This window comes from Sturnira hondurensis, unplaced genomic scaffold, assembly GCF_014824575.4.
Source record: "Sturnira hondurensis isolate 20B ecotype Veracruz unplaced genomic scaffold, ASM1482457v3 Scaffold0021143, whole genome shotgun sequence".
Classification (NCBI taxonomy): domain Eukaryota; kingdom Metazoa; phylum Chordata; class Mammalia; order Chiroptera; family Phyllostomidae; genus Sturnira; species Sturnira hondurensis.
In genome coordinates, this window is record NW_028093774.1 from 22,212,686 (window position 1) to 22,226,805 (window position 14,120).

The 14,120-nt window shown below is 50.1% G+C and overlaps 1 protein-coding gene across 4 annotated transcripts in view; it reads left to right on the plus strand.

Annotated features, from left to right (window-relative positions):
• Window positions 1-14,120, plus strand: part of DPF3 (double PHD fingers 3) — a 237,377-nt gene that overhangs the window by 163,836 nt on the left and 59,421 nt on the right. For all 4 annotated transcript variants that reach the window (XR_005064363.1, XR_005064364.1, XM_037031625.1 and 1 more), the window contains exon 7: window positions 1,255-1,392. Coding sequence is in view for 2 of the 4 variants with exons in the window: in XM_037031625.1 (XP_036887520.1) it covers window positions 1,255-1,392 (138 nt within the window). In the remaining 2 variants the exon portion in view is untranslated. The remainder of the gene's footprint in view (window positions 1-1,254; window positions 1,393-14,120) is intronic.

A 14,120-nucleotide genomic window follows, 5' to 3' on the forward strand; every position in this document is an offset into this window, starting at 1 on the left:
CTTATTTTTAATGAACATCTAGTCCTTACCAACAGTATACTTGTGGATGAAATGGACTTGTATCTAATGACCCCATAACTTGGCTATTTGTTAACCTCACATCATTTAAAAGGTTAAATAGAAAAAGCCACAAGCAGGCCCAGAGTGTGCCTCAGGGGCCTCTTTATGTCCCACTTCCTGAGTCAGATGAAAATTGGGATATGTAATGTCATTTATTTTATTTTTTTGCAATATTTACAACAGGGATGAGGAGAGGGAAAGGGAGAGCATGTAAGCAGCCAGGTGTAGGATTTGAATTTATAGTCACTAGGTCCCAGGCTTGAATTCCAGGCTTTCACCTTATTATGGAAGCCCAACCAGCTTCTGTTAGTGGGAGGCAAGGGTGAGAGTCCCTCCTTTAGGAGGGCGCAGCACTAAAGGCACAGCAGACCTTGCTGAAGCCTCTCACCCTTCACTGCCACTTATCGGGCGTCTTTTCTGTGCTGAGGACTGAGCACGATAGCTTAAAATACTATTTACAATCCCTTTATCTGTCCTTCAAGGTAAGGAGTACTACCATTTTCAAACGAGAAAGAATGCACAGAGAGATTATGTGTCTTGTCCAGTTCCACACAGCAAAGCCCCTGGATTAAGTTTCGGTAGTCAACATACCTACAGATGCAAAACGCAGAGTCAGCCACTGGGTGGTGGGTGCAGTACCGCATGGGAACCAGGAGACCTGCGTTCCAGGGGCCCTGCCACAGCCAGCAGGGTGTTCCCAGGCAAATCACTTAGCCTCGCTGGGCCTCACCTGTGCCATGAGGTGTCGGACCAGAGAGATTTCCTGTCCAAACCTCAAAGTTAAAATTGTCGTCGTCATCATTATTGTGTCCCGGCATTGTTCTGATGCGTTGTGTAGAGGTTTACTCATCACCAACAACTCCGTGAGGTAAGTATTATTATTCCATTTTTTTCTCTGTGGAAACTGAGGCACAGAGCGGGTAAGTGACTTGCCTGGGGATGTTCAGCTAGGAAATGAGGGAGCTCTGTCACAACTTCCGTCTTTTCCTTTCGTGGTTTTTCTTTACGTGGGCCTGTGTTGTTACAGTGCTGTTGGTTCAGTCTAGGGTGTGAGGGATTGGGGTCGGGAAATACCGTTTAGAGGAAACCCAGCTTTGGGATGGATGGATGGGAGTCACTGCCTCAGAGAATGGTGGCGGTGGCTACGGAGGTTGCTGACCTTTGTTCTCCCCCTCTCTTCTCTCTTCTCTCTAGTCTGTGGCAAGCGCTACAAGAACCGGCCAGGACTCAGCTACCACTACGCTCACACTCATCTGGCCAGTGAGGAGGGGGATGAAGCCCAGGACCAGGAGACCCGGTCCCCACCCAACCACAGAAATGAGAACCACCGACGTGAGTTCCCGGTTGTTGGGGCAGTTGTGTGAAGTGGGTGGTGGGCAGGGCTGTGGAACATTCCTTTTGTCACCTGTGGCATCTACTGGAAGTGATTGTTGAATTGTCTCAACGTCCTGTAGTGAGTTGGCTCTTTCAGCCCAGTGGCCCCTGTGGGCCAGCTGAATTTCAGGCTTACAGTGAGCTGTGCTCTTGGAGGAAGGGAGGAAGGGAGGAAGGGAGGAAGGGAGGAAGGGAGGAAGGGTGTTAATGCAGAAGAGAAACATCCTTACCTGCCCTTGTCAAATGCCAGACCCGCTCCTCCTCTTCTCAGCTCCCGACGATCCATGCACAGCTGCTTGCCTGAGTTGGGCACATCCCTGGGCTGTGTCAGTTCATATGGATATTCCAGATGTCTCATTGGCCACCAAGAGATGCAGCACGTTCCTGATTTATTGTCTTGGCTGTTACTGGGGTCACAGTTTGGGCACCGGGCTCTCCTGCCTTAGCAACATTGCCCCAGAGCCTGCACGCCCTTCCCTTGAGCACACAGTCAGCACACCTGGTCTGGGGGTGCTGGATATTTGGAATATGGAGCTTGAAGAACCAAAGTGACCCCTAAGATTTGTTTTGTTATTTGCTCGCTTTCCTCAACCTCCACTTACAAATTGGGAAGCCAAAGAGGGCTTAGCACTCACCTTGACACTCCCTCTATTTATCTTTAGAGGGGAAGGGAAGGAGAAAAGGAGAGAAATATCAGTGTATGGTTGCCGCTCGTGAGTCCCCTGCTGGGAACTGGCCTGCAACCCAGGCATGTGCCCTGACTGGGAATTGAACCTCGATCATGTGGTTTGCAGGCCGGCACTCAATCCACTGAGCTACACCAGCCAGGGCTGGTGATAGGTGGTCTTAAAGCGAGTAGTTCAGTGTAGTCGAAGGGATCAGATCTTTTAAAATATAGAGAATCTAGGATTTGAAGGTGATCTACATTTCAGTTGTTCAGCTCACATGTTGATTGGCTGCCTTCACTAAATGTAATTAACACACCTGACCAAGGCCTTTCTTTGGGTTAGTGTGGGTTTTCGCCTAACCCGCACCCCACTTTTCCCTTGTCACATTGTCTTCTGTGTCCGTCTGCTCAGGCTGCCGTACAAAATACAACCGAGTGGGTGGCTTAAAGGACACACGTTTATTTGCTTATAGTTCCGGAGGCTCGGGTCCCTGGGTCAGTGTGCCAGCATGATTGGGTTTTGCTGAGGCTCCTGTCCTTGGCTCGCGCACGGCTGCCCCCGTTGCTCCTTCACACGGGCATCCCTCTGCCTGTGCGCCCTGCTGTCTCCTTGTCTTAGGAAGGCACCAGTCAGACTGATCAGAGCCCGTCCTGACAGCTCCATTCTAATTTTTCTTCTTTAATCACCTCTCTAAAGGCCCTACCTCCAAAATAATCACATTCTGAGACACTGTCTTCAATATACAAATTTGTGGGGGGGACACAGTTCAGCCCATAACACCTGGTTTAATTCTTGTTTTTAATCCTCACTTGAGGATACGTTTATTGAATTTTGTGCCCTGACCGGGAATCGAACCCGCAACTTCTTGGTGTATTGGGACGATGTTCCAACCAATTGGGCCACCTGCCCAGGGCCACCTTCTTCAGCTGTTACTCACTTTCAGGGCTCAAAGCCTTTTGTTGTGAGATTCTTGCCTTCTTACCTACTGTTGTCACAAAGACAGGAGCGGCGGGGAGGGTCTGGCAGAGCTTGCCCACCTTCCCCACCAGCCGTTGTGCAGCTGCGGTGCCGAGGCCTCTGCCTTCTCTCTGGGGAGGTTTCCTTGGTCCAGGCATCCTTGTCTTTGAGAAGGAAAATGTGTGCTTTTCCCCGTTGCCCCTCTTGTCCCTTCTGATCTAAGTGGCCAGGGTGTGGCATTGTCTTCTATTAGGAGGAGGCTGAGATCGATTTCCTTTGTTTTGGGTTGCCATCTGGAAAGGACGTATTTGCCGTGGTTGCTCTCTCTGAAGTATTTATTAGGTTGGCCTTATTTCTCACTCCTCCAGTGTTGGCTCACCTCCTTGACATCTCTTCTGAAATGTCAGGCCATCCATTTAGTTCCTGTGTATGAGTGCTCTACTTGCACTAAAGGGTTTGGAAAGCTGCTCCTTTGTCTGTGTCTCTCTTGTGTGTGCACAGTGACGGTGACTGCAGGGGAATCTTCCTGTGGCCCCTCAGGTGTACTGCAGGCCCTGCGTGGATTGAGACAGCTCCTGGCCCTTCCTGCGATCTTCCCCTGGTGGCTGTTGACTTCCGAGATCTCTCTCTACCCCAGAATTTCCTCACACAACCTCATGGTTCAGTGTCTTCTCCCTCCTCATGTCCTCACCAGGAGGCCAGAGGACTTTGCTTGGCCAGGGAGCTGTGTCTTTCTTCCTTGTAGGTGGAGACATCCTCCTAATAGATCTCATCCCGAAGCTTCTTCTCCTCTCTCTCTGTGGGTTTAACAGTGAGCACACTCGCTCCAGCCCTCTCTCCACTGCTCTTCTCCCCTCGTTGGTGAGGAATTGGGTTCTTCAAAAAGGATCATTGCACTCCTCAAGGGATTTAAAATGTGAAGAGAGGAATAACTGTACCTGGGCTCCTGTGGGGCCTCCTCACACAAGAAAGGTTCTGGAACCTTCACAAACACCTTTTTAATGGTTTCTCACTGCCTGCTTTGTGATTAATCTCAGTTTTGCTACTGGGGAGGGGGCGGAGGCCTTCAGTGTCCACAGGAGCCATCCTTTGCCTCCTCCCCAATTTCTCTGGACAAATGCGAGAGACAGCAGCTTTACCCAGATTCTCTGCACCACACACGCCACCCATCTGCTTGCTGCTCCAAAAGTGCGCTCTGTTTCCCCCCGCATCCCTCTGGTGCACAGCCCCCAACCAGTTTCTCCAGAGCACTAATTGCCAGCGTCATTAATACCCAGTCATTAGCTGCTCCCACTGTTTGGGGTGGGAGTGGGCTCCCATCCATCCTGCCCCTAAATGCCACTGGGGCTGTGTGGTGAATTGGATGTGACAACTCAGCAGCGTCCTGAGGTCTCAGCTTTGTGATCCTCTTTGGCAGGGCCTCTGGAGTGGGGGAGGGAGGCAGTGGAGCTTAATCCCGAGGCTAATCTGCAGTTCCCTCAGGAAATGTCTGGACCCTGGACACCAGTGGAGTGGGAATGCTGACTTTCCCCTCTTCAGCAGAGCTGTAGCTTGACCCAAGCTTTTTGTGAGCCCAGGCCCTATTGGAAAAACAGCCCTACAGAGTCAGGAGTTTTTAGGACCGTGAGCAGCTGTGCTTGCACCAGCAGTGGCATAGAGACCTTTTGACTTTGGTCCTCCTGCTGTCCCTTGCTGCATCCCCCCAGCTGTGTCTCCAGTGGAGCCCATTGCTCATCCCTGCGCCTGCTGCTGAAAGGGCAGAGGAAAGTGCCGGGGCTGGCATTGACCTTCCCCCACCCCCTCACTGCCCTGTGCTGCCAGCTCAGCAGCTGACTGCCATTCCTCCTGTCCTCCCCCCGTTCAGCTGATGTTTGCTGGCCTTTGTTCCTCTCTTAGTCTCTCATTGTCTTCTGAACGTGTGCTTCTCATCCTCCTGTGGGCTCGTGTCCTTTCCTCTGTGCCCTTGCCCATCTGCCTCATTGAGGGGCACCCCGTGGCCTCTTGGAGCTCAGATGCTCCGGCTCGGAAGCTGGTACTTTTCTGACGGGGTCTCCCCCACCTGGGCTGCTGCCCTTTCCTGCTTGTGTGAGGCTGGACCCTTCTTTCTTCCTCCGTTTCTCTTACCACGTTCATCTACTTTCTGTAAATGAAATCCATCCTGTCCTGTGTGTGCATGTGAAAGGAGGGAGTGCTTGGCCGGGTTAGGATTCTGCGAGGTGCCACTCAGGAGCATTCTGTTGTGACTCTTTAAATGCCACCTTGGTGACCAGTCCGAGGGGAGTTAGGGCGGCAGAAGGAGTGCTACGTTACAACTCAAAACTCCTTTGACACAAGGTCAAAACTCTCCTTGAATTTCTTTTTACCTTATCTGTTCAGTGCAAATCTGTTACAAGTGATGTTTCAAAGGTATTTTGGGGGTGGGGGAGGGTGGGCGTGAGCATTTATGAGGACCTGAACCTGGATGGAAAAGCTATGTAAATAAATTCAGTCTGACTCATTCATTTGTCAGTCCGTCCGTCCATCCGTCCATCCGTCCATCCGTCCATCCGTATGTCCGTCCGCCCATCCGCCCATCCATCCATCCATCCATCCATCCATCCATCCATCCATCCATATATCCATATATATCCATCCATCGATCCATTGTCGATCCATCGGTTTAGCAGCTATGTACGGAGTGCTGCCTTGTTCCCTGGCCTTGCGGAGCGCCCAGGCTGCAGTGGGAGTGTGCAGGATGGTGAAGGAGCTAGAGGCTCAAGGGTAACTGTCTCTTCCGTGGGGTAGTTGCGCTCTCAGTGTAGCGGCAGCATCACCTGGGAACTTGTTGGAAATGCACATTCGTGGCTTCAGCAGGCCTCCTGAAGTAGAGCCACGGAGGGTGGGGACCAACAGCCTGTGTTTTAAGAAGCTCTCCAGGGTATTCTGGTGCCACTAAAGCCTGAGAACCACTGCATTAGGGGATTTGCAGAGGCTGCACTGAGGAGGTGACATTCAAGGTAGCACCTGAAGAAGGAGAAGGGATTTTTCAGGAGCTAGAGGGCTTCCCAGGTGAAGGTAGCTGTATGTACAAGGGCAGGGAGGTATGAAACAGCATGGCGCACCAGTCCATTAGTGACAGTTGTATGTGACCGCAGCGGAGGAATGGTAGACGTGTAGGCAGGGCCTTGGTTGGAAGTGTCTTCTGTGTGTAGTCTTCATCCTCTAGGAAATGGAGAGCCACTGTTGCAATTACTAGAGGATAAGAACCAATAATTTGTGAAGAAATCTGTTTGACATACTATTAACTACTAAATGGTGTAGCTCTTTTATTTCATAGCATAAATGAGTATAACATGCTCTCTGTAACATACTTGGAGCTCCTAAGAGGAAAATGTTTTTAAAAAATAAGTATGTGTCTATAACATTTATTTGAAGTTACTTTCAGTTTCTCGGAGTGGAAGCTGGGTTGCCCTGGGTCCTGGAAGGTCTTATCTTCCATGTAGTGGCAGGGTGCGGGGTACACTGGTGTCCCCTGTCTGTGAGAGAAGAACAGGCCTCACTGTAGGGCACCTTTGCAGGGCAAGCCGTGCTCTGTGGAACTGACAGAGGAGAGCGGCGTTGATTAAGGGTAATGTCAGCTGATGAGATAATCTGAAAATTAGTCTGATAATGGGCAAATTATCTAAAAGAAGCACATGATGTCATTGCCACGCTGCTGGGAGAGGTCCCTGATGTTGTTTCCTGACTTCTCTGTCCTCTAATGTATGGCCCAGGGGCAACGAGTGCGGCTTCAAGAGTGAGGTGGAGAATTACCTCTGACACAAGATGAAGACTCGGACCACTCTGAACAGTACCTGGAAATCCATGACTAAAGCTTATACAAGCCACCACTTACCCAGCCTCTATGCAGGAAATTCAGGCCTTGGTGTAGGGGAGAGAAGGAAGTTCAGACGTGGGGCTCTGTCTGGAAAGGGAGCTGCTTCTCCATTCCTAAAGAGCAAAGTTGGAAACTAATGACAGGTGTTCTTTAGATACATTATTACTTAAGTAAACAGTCACAGGTTGCAAAATGAAGAAGAACCTGAAGGGTTGCTATGGCCTTGAAGGTAGACTTGTGGTTAGTTTCTCCTGTGGGTCGTCCACACTTGACCTAGTGGCTGAGAGAATGGCGATGGAATTGGTTAGGCCTGGGTGGGCATCATGCCTGCCACTCTTGGTCAGTTACCTGTGTGTCTATGCTCCTTCGTTACTTCGTCCATAAAGCAGAGAGAATACTCAGAGCTGGACCTCACGGGGTGCTGTGAGTCTTCAGTGAGATGGCGTGGGTGTTTGGTGCCGAGCCTGCACATGGTGAATGCTGATACCCTATCTTGGTGCCGTTTGGACCAACAAAGCATGTCTGTGACCACAGATGGCTGTTCTGAGTCAGGGCTCGTTTGTGACTGCTGTCCTGGATGCTAACTGCGTTTGGGGGAGTCTCATTGGCACCGGCATAAATACCAGAGCCTGACCTGGCCCCGGCACATCCTTTGCTGAATTTCAGATATGGGACACCAGTCCCTGTACGCAAGCTGAACAGGTGCCTTATTGAGAGCTTAACTGTGCATTGTGTGCCCACTCGTGGGGCTTAGTGGCCTTTAAAAAGAAATAACATGGTCTCAGCCTTAGGTAAACTTTTTGTTTTAAATCCTCACCCAAGATTTTTTTATTGATTTGAGAGAGAAAGAGAGAGAGATGTGAGAAATATCAATCAGTTGCCTCCTATACGTGCCCTGACTAGGGATCCAACCTGCAACCTTTTGGTGTATGGGATGATGCTCCAACCAATCGAACCACCTGGCCAGGGCCTTCTTGTTTAATTGGGAAATTAGATAGATGCATGAAACCCAGCGAGAGGAAGCTGTGGAGCAGAATCTAGCCAAGTGTGGCATCCAGTATGTACCATCCCATTTCCCCAGGAGCAGACACCCGCCTGCCACTTGCCTTTCTGTGAGCCTCTTATTTCTCTTACATTTTTGGCCCGATTATGACTGTGTTCAGAATTGAGGAGTCCCATGTCCTGAGAAATGATGATGACCATACTTGCTGATACTTTTTGAATGTGTCAGACACTGAACTAAGAGTGCTGCATTTATCTCATTCATTCCTCACACCGAGTAAGGTAGGTGCTGTATCTCCTTAGAAGACATAGCAGGGTGCACAGAGACTGAGTGACGTGCCTGTGCATGAATGTGAATTCTCTAGTCATATGTCACTTCTTTTCCTGCCTGAGAGGAAAGAGGCAAAGAAATGGTGGAACACCTACTAGGTACTGGGCAATTTATACGTATTCTCTCACTTAGTGTTACAAGTGCACGAGCCACATGTAATTGCCCTTATTTTACGGAGTAGGAAGCTGAAGCTCAGAAAGATCAAGTAACTTTTCTCAAGTCACACATTTAGCAAGATGGGAAGCTGAGCTGTGATTGTGCTTGAGTTGGACACCATTCATTCAATCATGTCAACACATTGGAACCCCAGGTGATGGATCCCAGTCTCAGCCCGGGATCTTTCTCATGGTCCTGCCGCTACTCTTAATTTTCACCTATAGACCAGTTGTCACATGAACCCTGTTACATCATGGCTCTTCAAGAGAAATGAGTCTTAATTAGCTTGGGCTTCCATGACAAAATACCATAGATGGGATGGCCTAAGCAGCAGGACTTTATTTCTCACAGCTCTGGTGACCGGAAGTCCCAGATGAAGGTGCCAGCAGGGCTGGTGTTTGTAGAGAGCTCTCTCCTTGGGTTGGAGGTGGCTGTCTTCTGTGTCCTCAAGGCCTTGCCTGGATGGACATGGCTGGGGAGAGAAGCACCCTCTCTGGGGTCTCTCCTTATGGGGGCACTAAATCACACCCTGAGAGCCCTATCTTCGTGACCTCTCACCCTAATCACCTCCCAAAGGCCCCATTTCCAACACCATCCCGTGGGGTTGGGGCTTCAACATAATGCACTTTGCAGATAGACATAATTGAGCGCATAGCAGCACGTTTAGGCTTTGAAGCTAGTTTCAGCTGTTGGTGATGTTATGGGCCTCACCCCTCATTACACATTCTCCTTGAGACTTTAATGTGTGAATGAGTTTTACTTTTAAAAAAAATCGCACATCTCACTGTTCAATAATTTTCTTGCATCTCTCTCATTCTGTCTCTCACCGTCCTTCCTAGCAGTTCTCTCTCTTTTTGACCTTGTTCTTTGCAATAAAAAAATAATGCCATGCCTAAAGCAGTAATGCTAGGATTCGTCCTTGGTGCTTTGTTTGCTTTTGCCACCCATGTCAGCGCCCCTCCAAAAATCTGTCTCCCTGTCTTCATCTCCCAGCCACCATCAGCTGCTGCTTGGGCCATTGCAGCTTCTTACTGGTGTCTCAGCCTTTGTTCTCCCGCTTCGTAGTCCGTTCTCCGAGGGGTAGTCGAAGTGGTCTTAGGAAGTGTAGGATGGAGGACGCCACGCCCTGCTCTCAGTGGTTGTATCACACTGGAGTAGAACTCAAACTCCTCACCTCAGGGGCCTACATTTCTTCTTCTCAAAGTGTGATCAGCAGCATCAGCATCACCTGTGAGCCAGGTGACTGCCTGTCCAGGTTTGCCCAGGCCACTCCCAGTTAGAGACTGAAGAATCCTGTGCCCTGGGAACCCTCAGTGTCACCCAGATCCAGGCTAAGTTGATTACCCTGCTGGGGGCTTTTAAGAAACGTGGAATCGAGGGCTGTACCCCAGACAGTTGAATCATAATCTGAATTTTAATGAGATCCCTCAAATGTGAGAAGCCCTGGCCTCCAAAGCATGCCAGCCACTCTGATTCGACTTCCCTCAGGGACGTGGGTGCATATGGCCCAGGGGCAACGAGTGCATAGTAGGTCAGTGTCCAGTGGGCCCGCCAGGAGCCACACTGCCTGGGTTCAAAGTCAGGGTGGCCACTTCTAATATGTGACCATAGACGAAGACACTTTAGCTTCTTTGTGCCTCAAGTAACACCTGTGTAGAAGCAGAATGTTAATCTATCCCAGAGGGTTATGGGATGGTTACATAGTAATTTGTGTAAAGCACAGAATTCACAGAAAATGCATGCAATGCAGTGTGTGTGTGTGTGTGTGTGTCGTGCTAGAGCCATGGTTCTCAAGCTTGAGCGCGTCCACATGCCTTGGAGGGTTCGTTACAATGCAGACTGCTGGATCCTGCCCCAGAGGGGTGGATTCTCTAGGTCCTGCATGGGACCCTAGGATTTGTATATTGCATTTAATTTTAATTTCCCAGGTGAACCATAGAGAAATCCAGCTTTTGAAGACTGGTATTCAATCTGTTTCCTTATAATTGTTTTTCTTTTGGATGCATCGGATTAGGTAACTGGCCAGGAGTCAGGCGGCACTGTTCAATCTGATGGACAGCCCTGCTTTCCATTCCTTTCTTAAGGTTCCATTCCTCCTGGGATGAGTACCCCCATGGCTCCCAGCACCTGCTTCCTGGCGTGCTTTCTGGGTGTGTTCCCCATCTGGGCCCTCAGCCCTGGGCTGGGCTTTCCCTCAGCTCGGTGGTGCCTTGATTCTATCTCCATCCTCAGGTTTGAAGCTTGAGGCTCATCCTTTTCCTTTTGCTGAGTACTGTTTTTCAGACTGAAGGACACAGAACATGCTGGTCCTTTGTGGACGGATGGGGTTGACATACCTGAGTCCTGGGGAGGTGGTGGGGAGGAGGGGTGGAGAGTGGTTGGCCTGGGCAGGACAGGAAGAGGGCTTACTGAATTCTAATAGTAATATCCCAACAAGTTAAACAGATAAAGCTTCTCTGACTCTAAAGCACCGAGACGTCCTGCAGTTCTCTGTGGGGAATGACACTACTTCATTCAGGGCCCTGTTGACTCTCAAATTAAACCGTTTCCCCTTCAGCTGACTCATTTGGTGGCAATAACAAGTTGCTGTACCAGGGCATGAACAGACCCACACGACCTTCTGCTGGAAAATTGAAATATCTCCTGTGCTTTCCCTCATCAGCACTGAGAAGAGTAATCAGTGTTGCTTGGTCTTTTCTCGCTCTTCTGGAGCGTCAGTGGCAGACCTGATGTTGCCGGCCTACGTCTAGAGCACGGAGGATAGTCCTGGTGGGTCATGTGACTGTCTGGCTCCAGAACTGGTGATGTGTCCACGCTCCTGGCAAATTGCAACTCGAACCAAATATATCCACCAAAATGGAGACAGCAGTGTGAGCCGGTGTGTTTTCTGTTTGTATAGCACAGTGTTTAAGAGTAAATATTCTTAAGGTGTCTAACAGTACAGGTTTTGTTAAAGATTGAAGAAAAGAAGGTAGGTACAAGGAAGGCTGGAATGCCTAACATCGCGTTTTAACATTTTATAAGGATTCGGTAGCCACCAAAACACACTGGAAAACATGGCCTGTTTTCTCACTCGCTGGTCCAGGGCTCTTGGGAAGAGACTGGACATGGGGCTCAGGGGACTCTGGGGCCAAGTGAGCCTGGGTGATCTTAATTCCTTCCATCCTGGCTTTCTATGAAGTGCCCAAAGGAGCAGATTCCTGTAGAAGGGAGGCCTGTTCGCTTCCTTCCCTGCAGATTTAGCGTCCTCTGCAACGCCGCCGCCGCCCCCCCTCCCCCATTACTCCTAGTCCTCACTCTTTCTGTCCCTGTTATGAATGGGACTAACACACAGTGCCTAAGAATGGTCACTTAGTACTTGGGGAACACTTTGCATCTGCTTAATCCCTAGTCTTTGACTTTCTTTTGCCTGGAAGGTTTCTCCCACCCCCTCTTCTTGCAAAGGCTCTGTGAACATTTGTCCATTCTTTCATTAGGTGAATATTTATTGTAACTCTCCGTCTGTCACTGGGCCAGGGGCTAGGGATTCAGAGATGAAAGGCCTTGCCCCCGCCCTCAGGGAGCTCACAGCTAATAGGAGAAGAGACACCTACATAAATACAAAACAGTGATGAAAGCTTGGGTTCCTCTGGGTTTGGAAACGTCTCTTCTTTCGCCTTATTATAATCCTCAAATAATAGGCCTAAAAGGGACCTGAAGACGTCATCTAGCATATTCTCTGGTCTCTGAATAGGCGAGCATTCAGAGAACCCCCAGTCTGGGGAAACCTTTCCAGGTTCAAAGGCCTCTTCAGAGAAGGCCGCTCCTTTGACCATGCCTTTAACTGTTTCGCTGCCTTCATTGCCAGCTTTCTCGTGTCTTGTGCTTCCATTCAGCTCTGTCTCCTGTTGTCCTTGATAATACAGGGTGTGGTGAGTTAGCTCCGTCTGTAATCCTGAAGATACTAAAGCAGCCCTCGTCATTCCCTTCTTCAGTGGACTGCAGTGGGGTCTGGAGTCGTTCTGCACTCCCAGCCCCCTCCTTTGTCCTTATCCTCCATTCTCACTGTCTTCATTGTCAGAGAGCACCCTGGCCTTTGAGGGAGACGGAATTCTGTCATGTGGTGAGTGGACCCTGATGTCCATTTTCCCCGACAGGCTCCTGGTTCCCCTGCCCTCCCACATTCCTGGGGAGAAAGCGTCATTTACCTTCCTCCTGGAGCCCTGGGGCAGGGCGGGAGTTGCTGTTAGGTGGCCAAGAAGAACCAGCCTGAGTGGGGTCCCAACATTTTTATTCTTTGGATCTGTGGGATTTTTTTTTTCTTCATCTCTTCTAGGGAAGCAGTGAAAAAAGGTGTCAGGCCTTGGAGATAATTTATATGAGTAAACACGTAAGGAGGAGGGTGAGCGAGAGCATGAGAATTAAGGCCATTTATCCAGGCTTTGAGGCTCTGTTTGCCCTGTGGTCCAGCTTTCCTCACAGTCTTTATCTCGACACTTTAACCCTCCTCTCGCTGCACTGCGCATGGGCCTGGCACCGGTCTCTGCCTTCTCGGCTCCAGCCTTCCCCTGCCTCCCCTCCCCCCGTCTCTCATTAAAGGCTGGGTGGAAGGTAGCTGGATGTGGCAGTGGCCTCCAGCTGAGGCCTGCTTGTTGATTCTGAAGGTAAGCCATGTTGGCTTCTATACTCTCTCTCCACCCTCCCGGTGTCCAGAGCTTCCTTCTCTAGCCTGGCCTGTCCAGTGTGTTCTGTGTGGCCAGCCTGGGGCTGCCTCTTCCTCTTTTCCTTGCCCCCTTCCTTTTCTCCATCCTGTGAAGCTGCGCTGTGCACCAGGCGAGGATGCTTTACACTTGAGAGATGAAGTAATAACAGGTGGCAAGACCAGAGGCTGCCAGAGCCCAGGATTCCAGTTGCCATGGAAACATGTCAGACCTCTGGAAGGATGGGAACTGTCAGCCAGGGAGGTTGGTGGGGGGACAGGAGAGAGGGGCGAGGAGAGGTACATCTCCTGGAGGGTTCTTCTCACTGCCCCCAGATTCCCCAAAGGCTGCACACTTAACTAGCAGGCCCCAGGAGAACCGCCGCTGGACTCAGGCTGGGTTAGGACTGTGTAGCAGGCACAGAGCACGGCCATGTATTTGTACACACCAGGCCCTGGCAGGCGGTCTGAGCATCTGCTCAGGATGTGAAATCACGCTTTTGTGGATATGCCATGGAGGAGCCTACATTAATGGTCTGTTTCCTGTTTCCCCAGGACACTTGGGATACAACTCAGGTCTTAGAAGAGCCAGATGAGGGGCTGTTGCTGGTGGCCAGACTGTCCCTGCCACTCAATCTTTTCATGAGTAGTGGGCATATCACAGCAGAGATCAGGCTGAATGGGAGAAAGACTGTTCCTGTCTGGGTGGTAGTTATAGGGAAGATTTGGGGCCTTGTTTGCCATAGATGTGGCCTGATTAAAGTAGAAAGCCCTATAGTATGCGTTTTCCAGAATGACTGCTCACCCTTCGTGGAGTGTGGTGGTGGGGCTCTTTGAGGCTTCGCCTTGCTTCCTCTTGGTTTGATTTATGTGAATGCTGCCTTCCACCTTCTGGGGTTTCCCCTCCTTCTTCATGAACTTTGTTCGTCATTTCCATTCTTTATTACCCCTTTGAGCTTTTTAAAGTTATTTGCCCCAGGTAAATTCCTCAACTCTTAAGGCTCACTTTATTTTTCTCAGCAGCTTCCTTGTATTTCT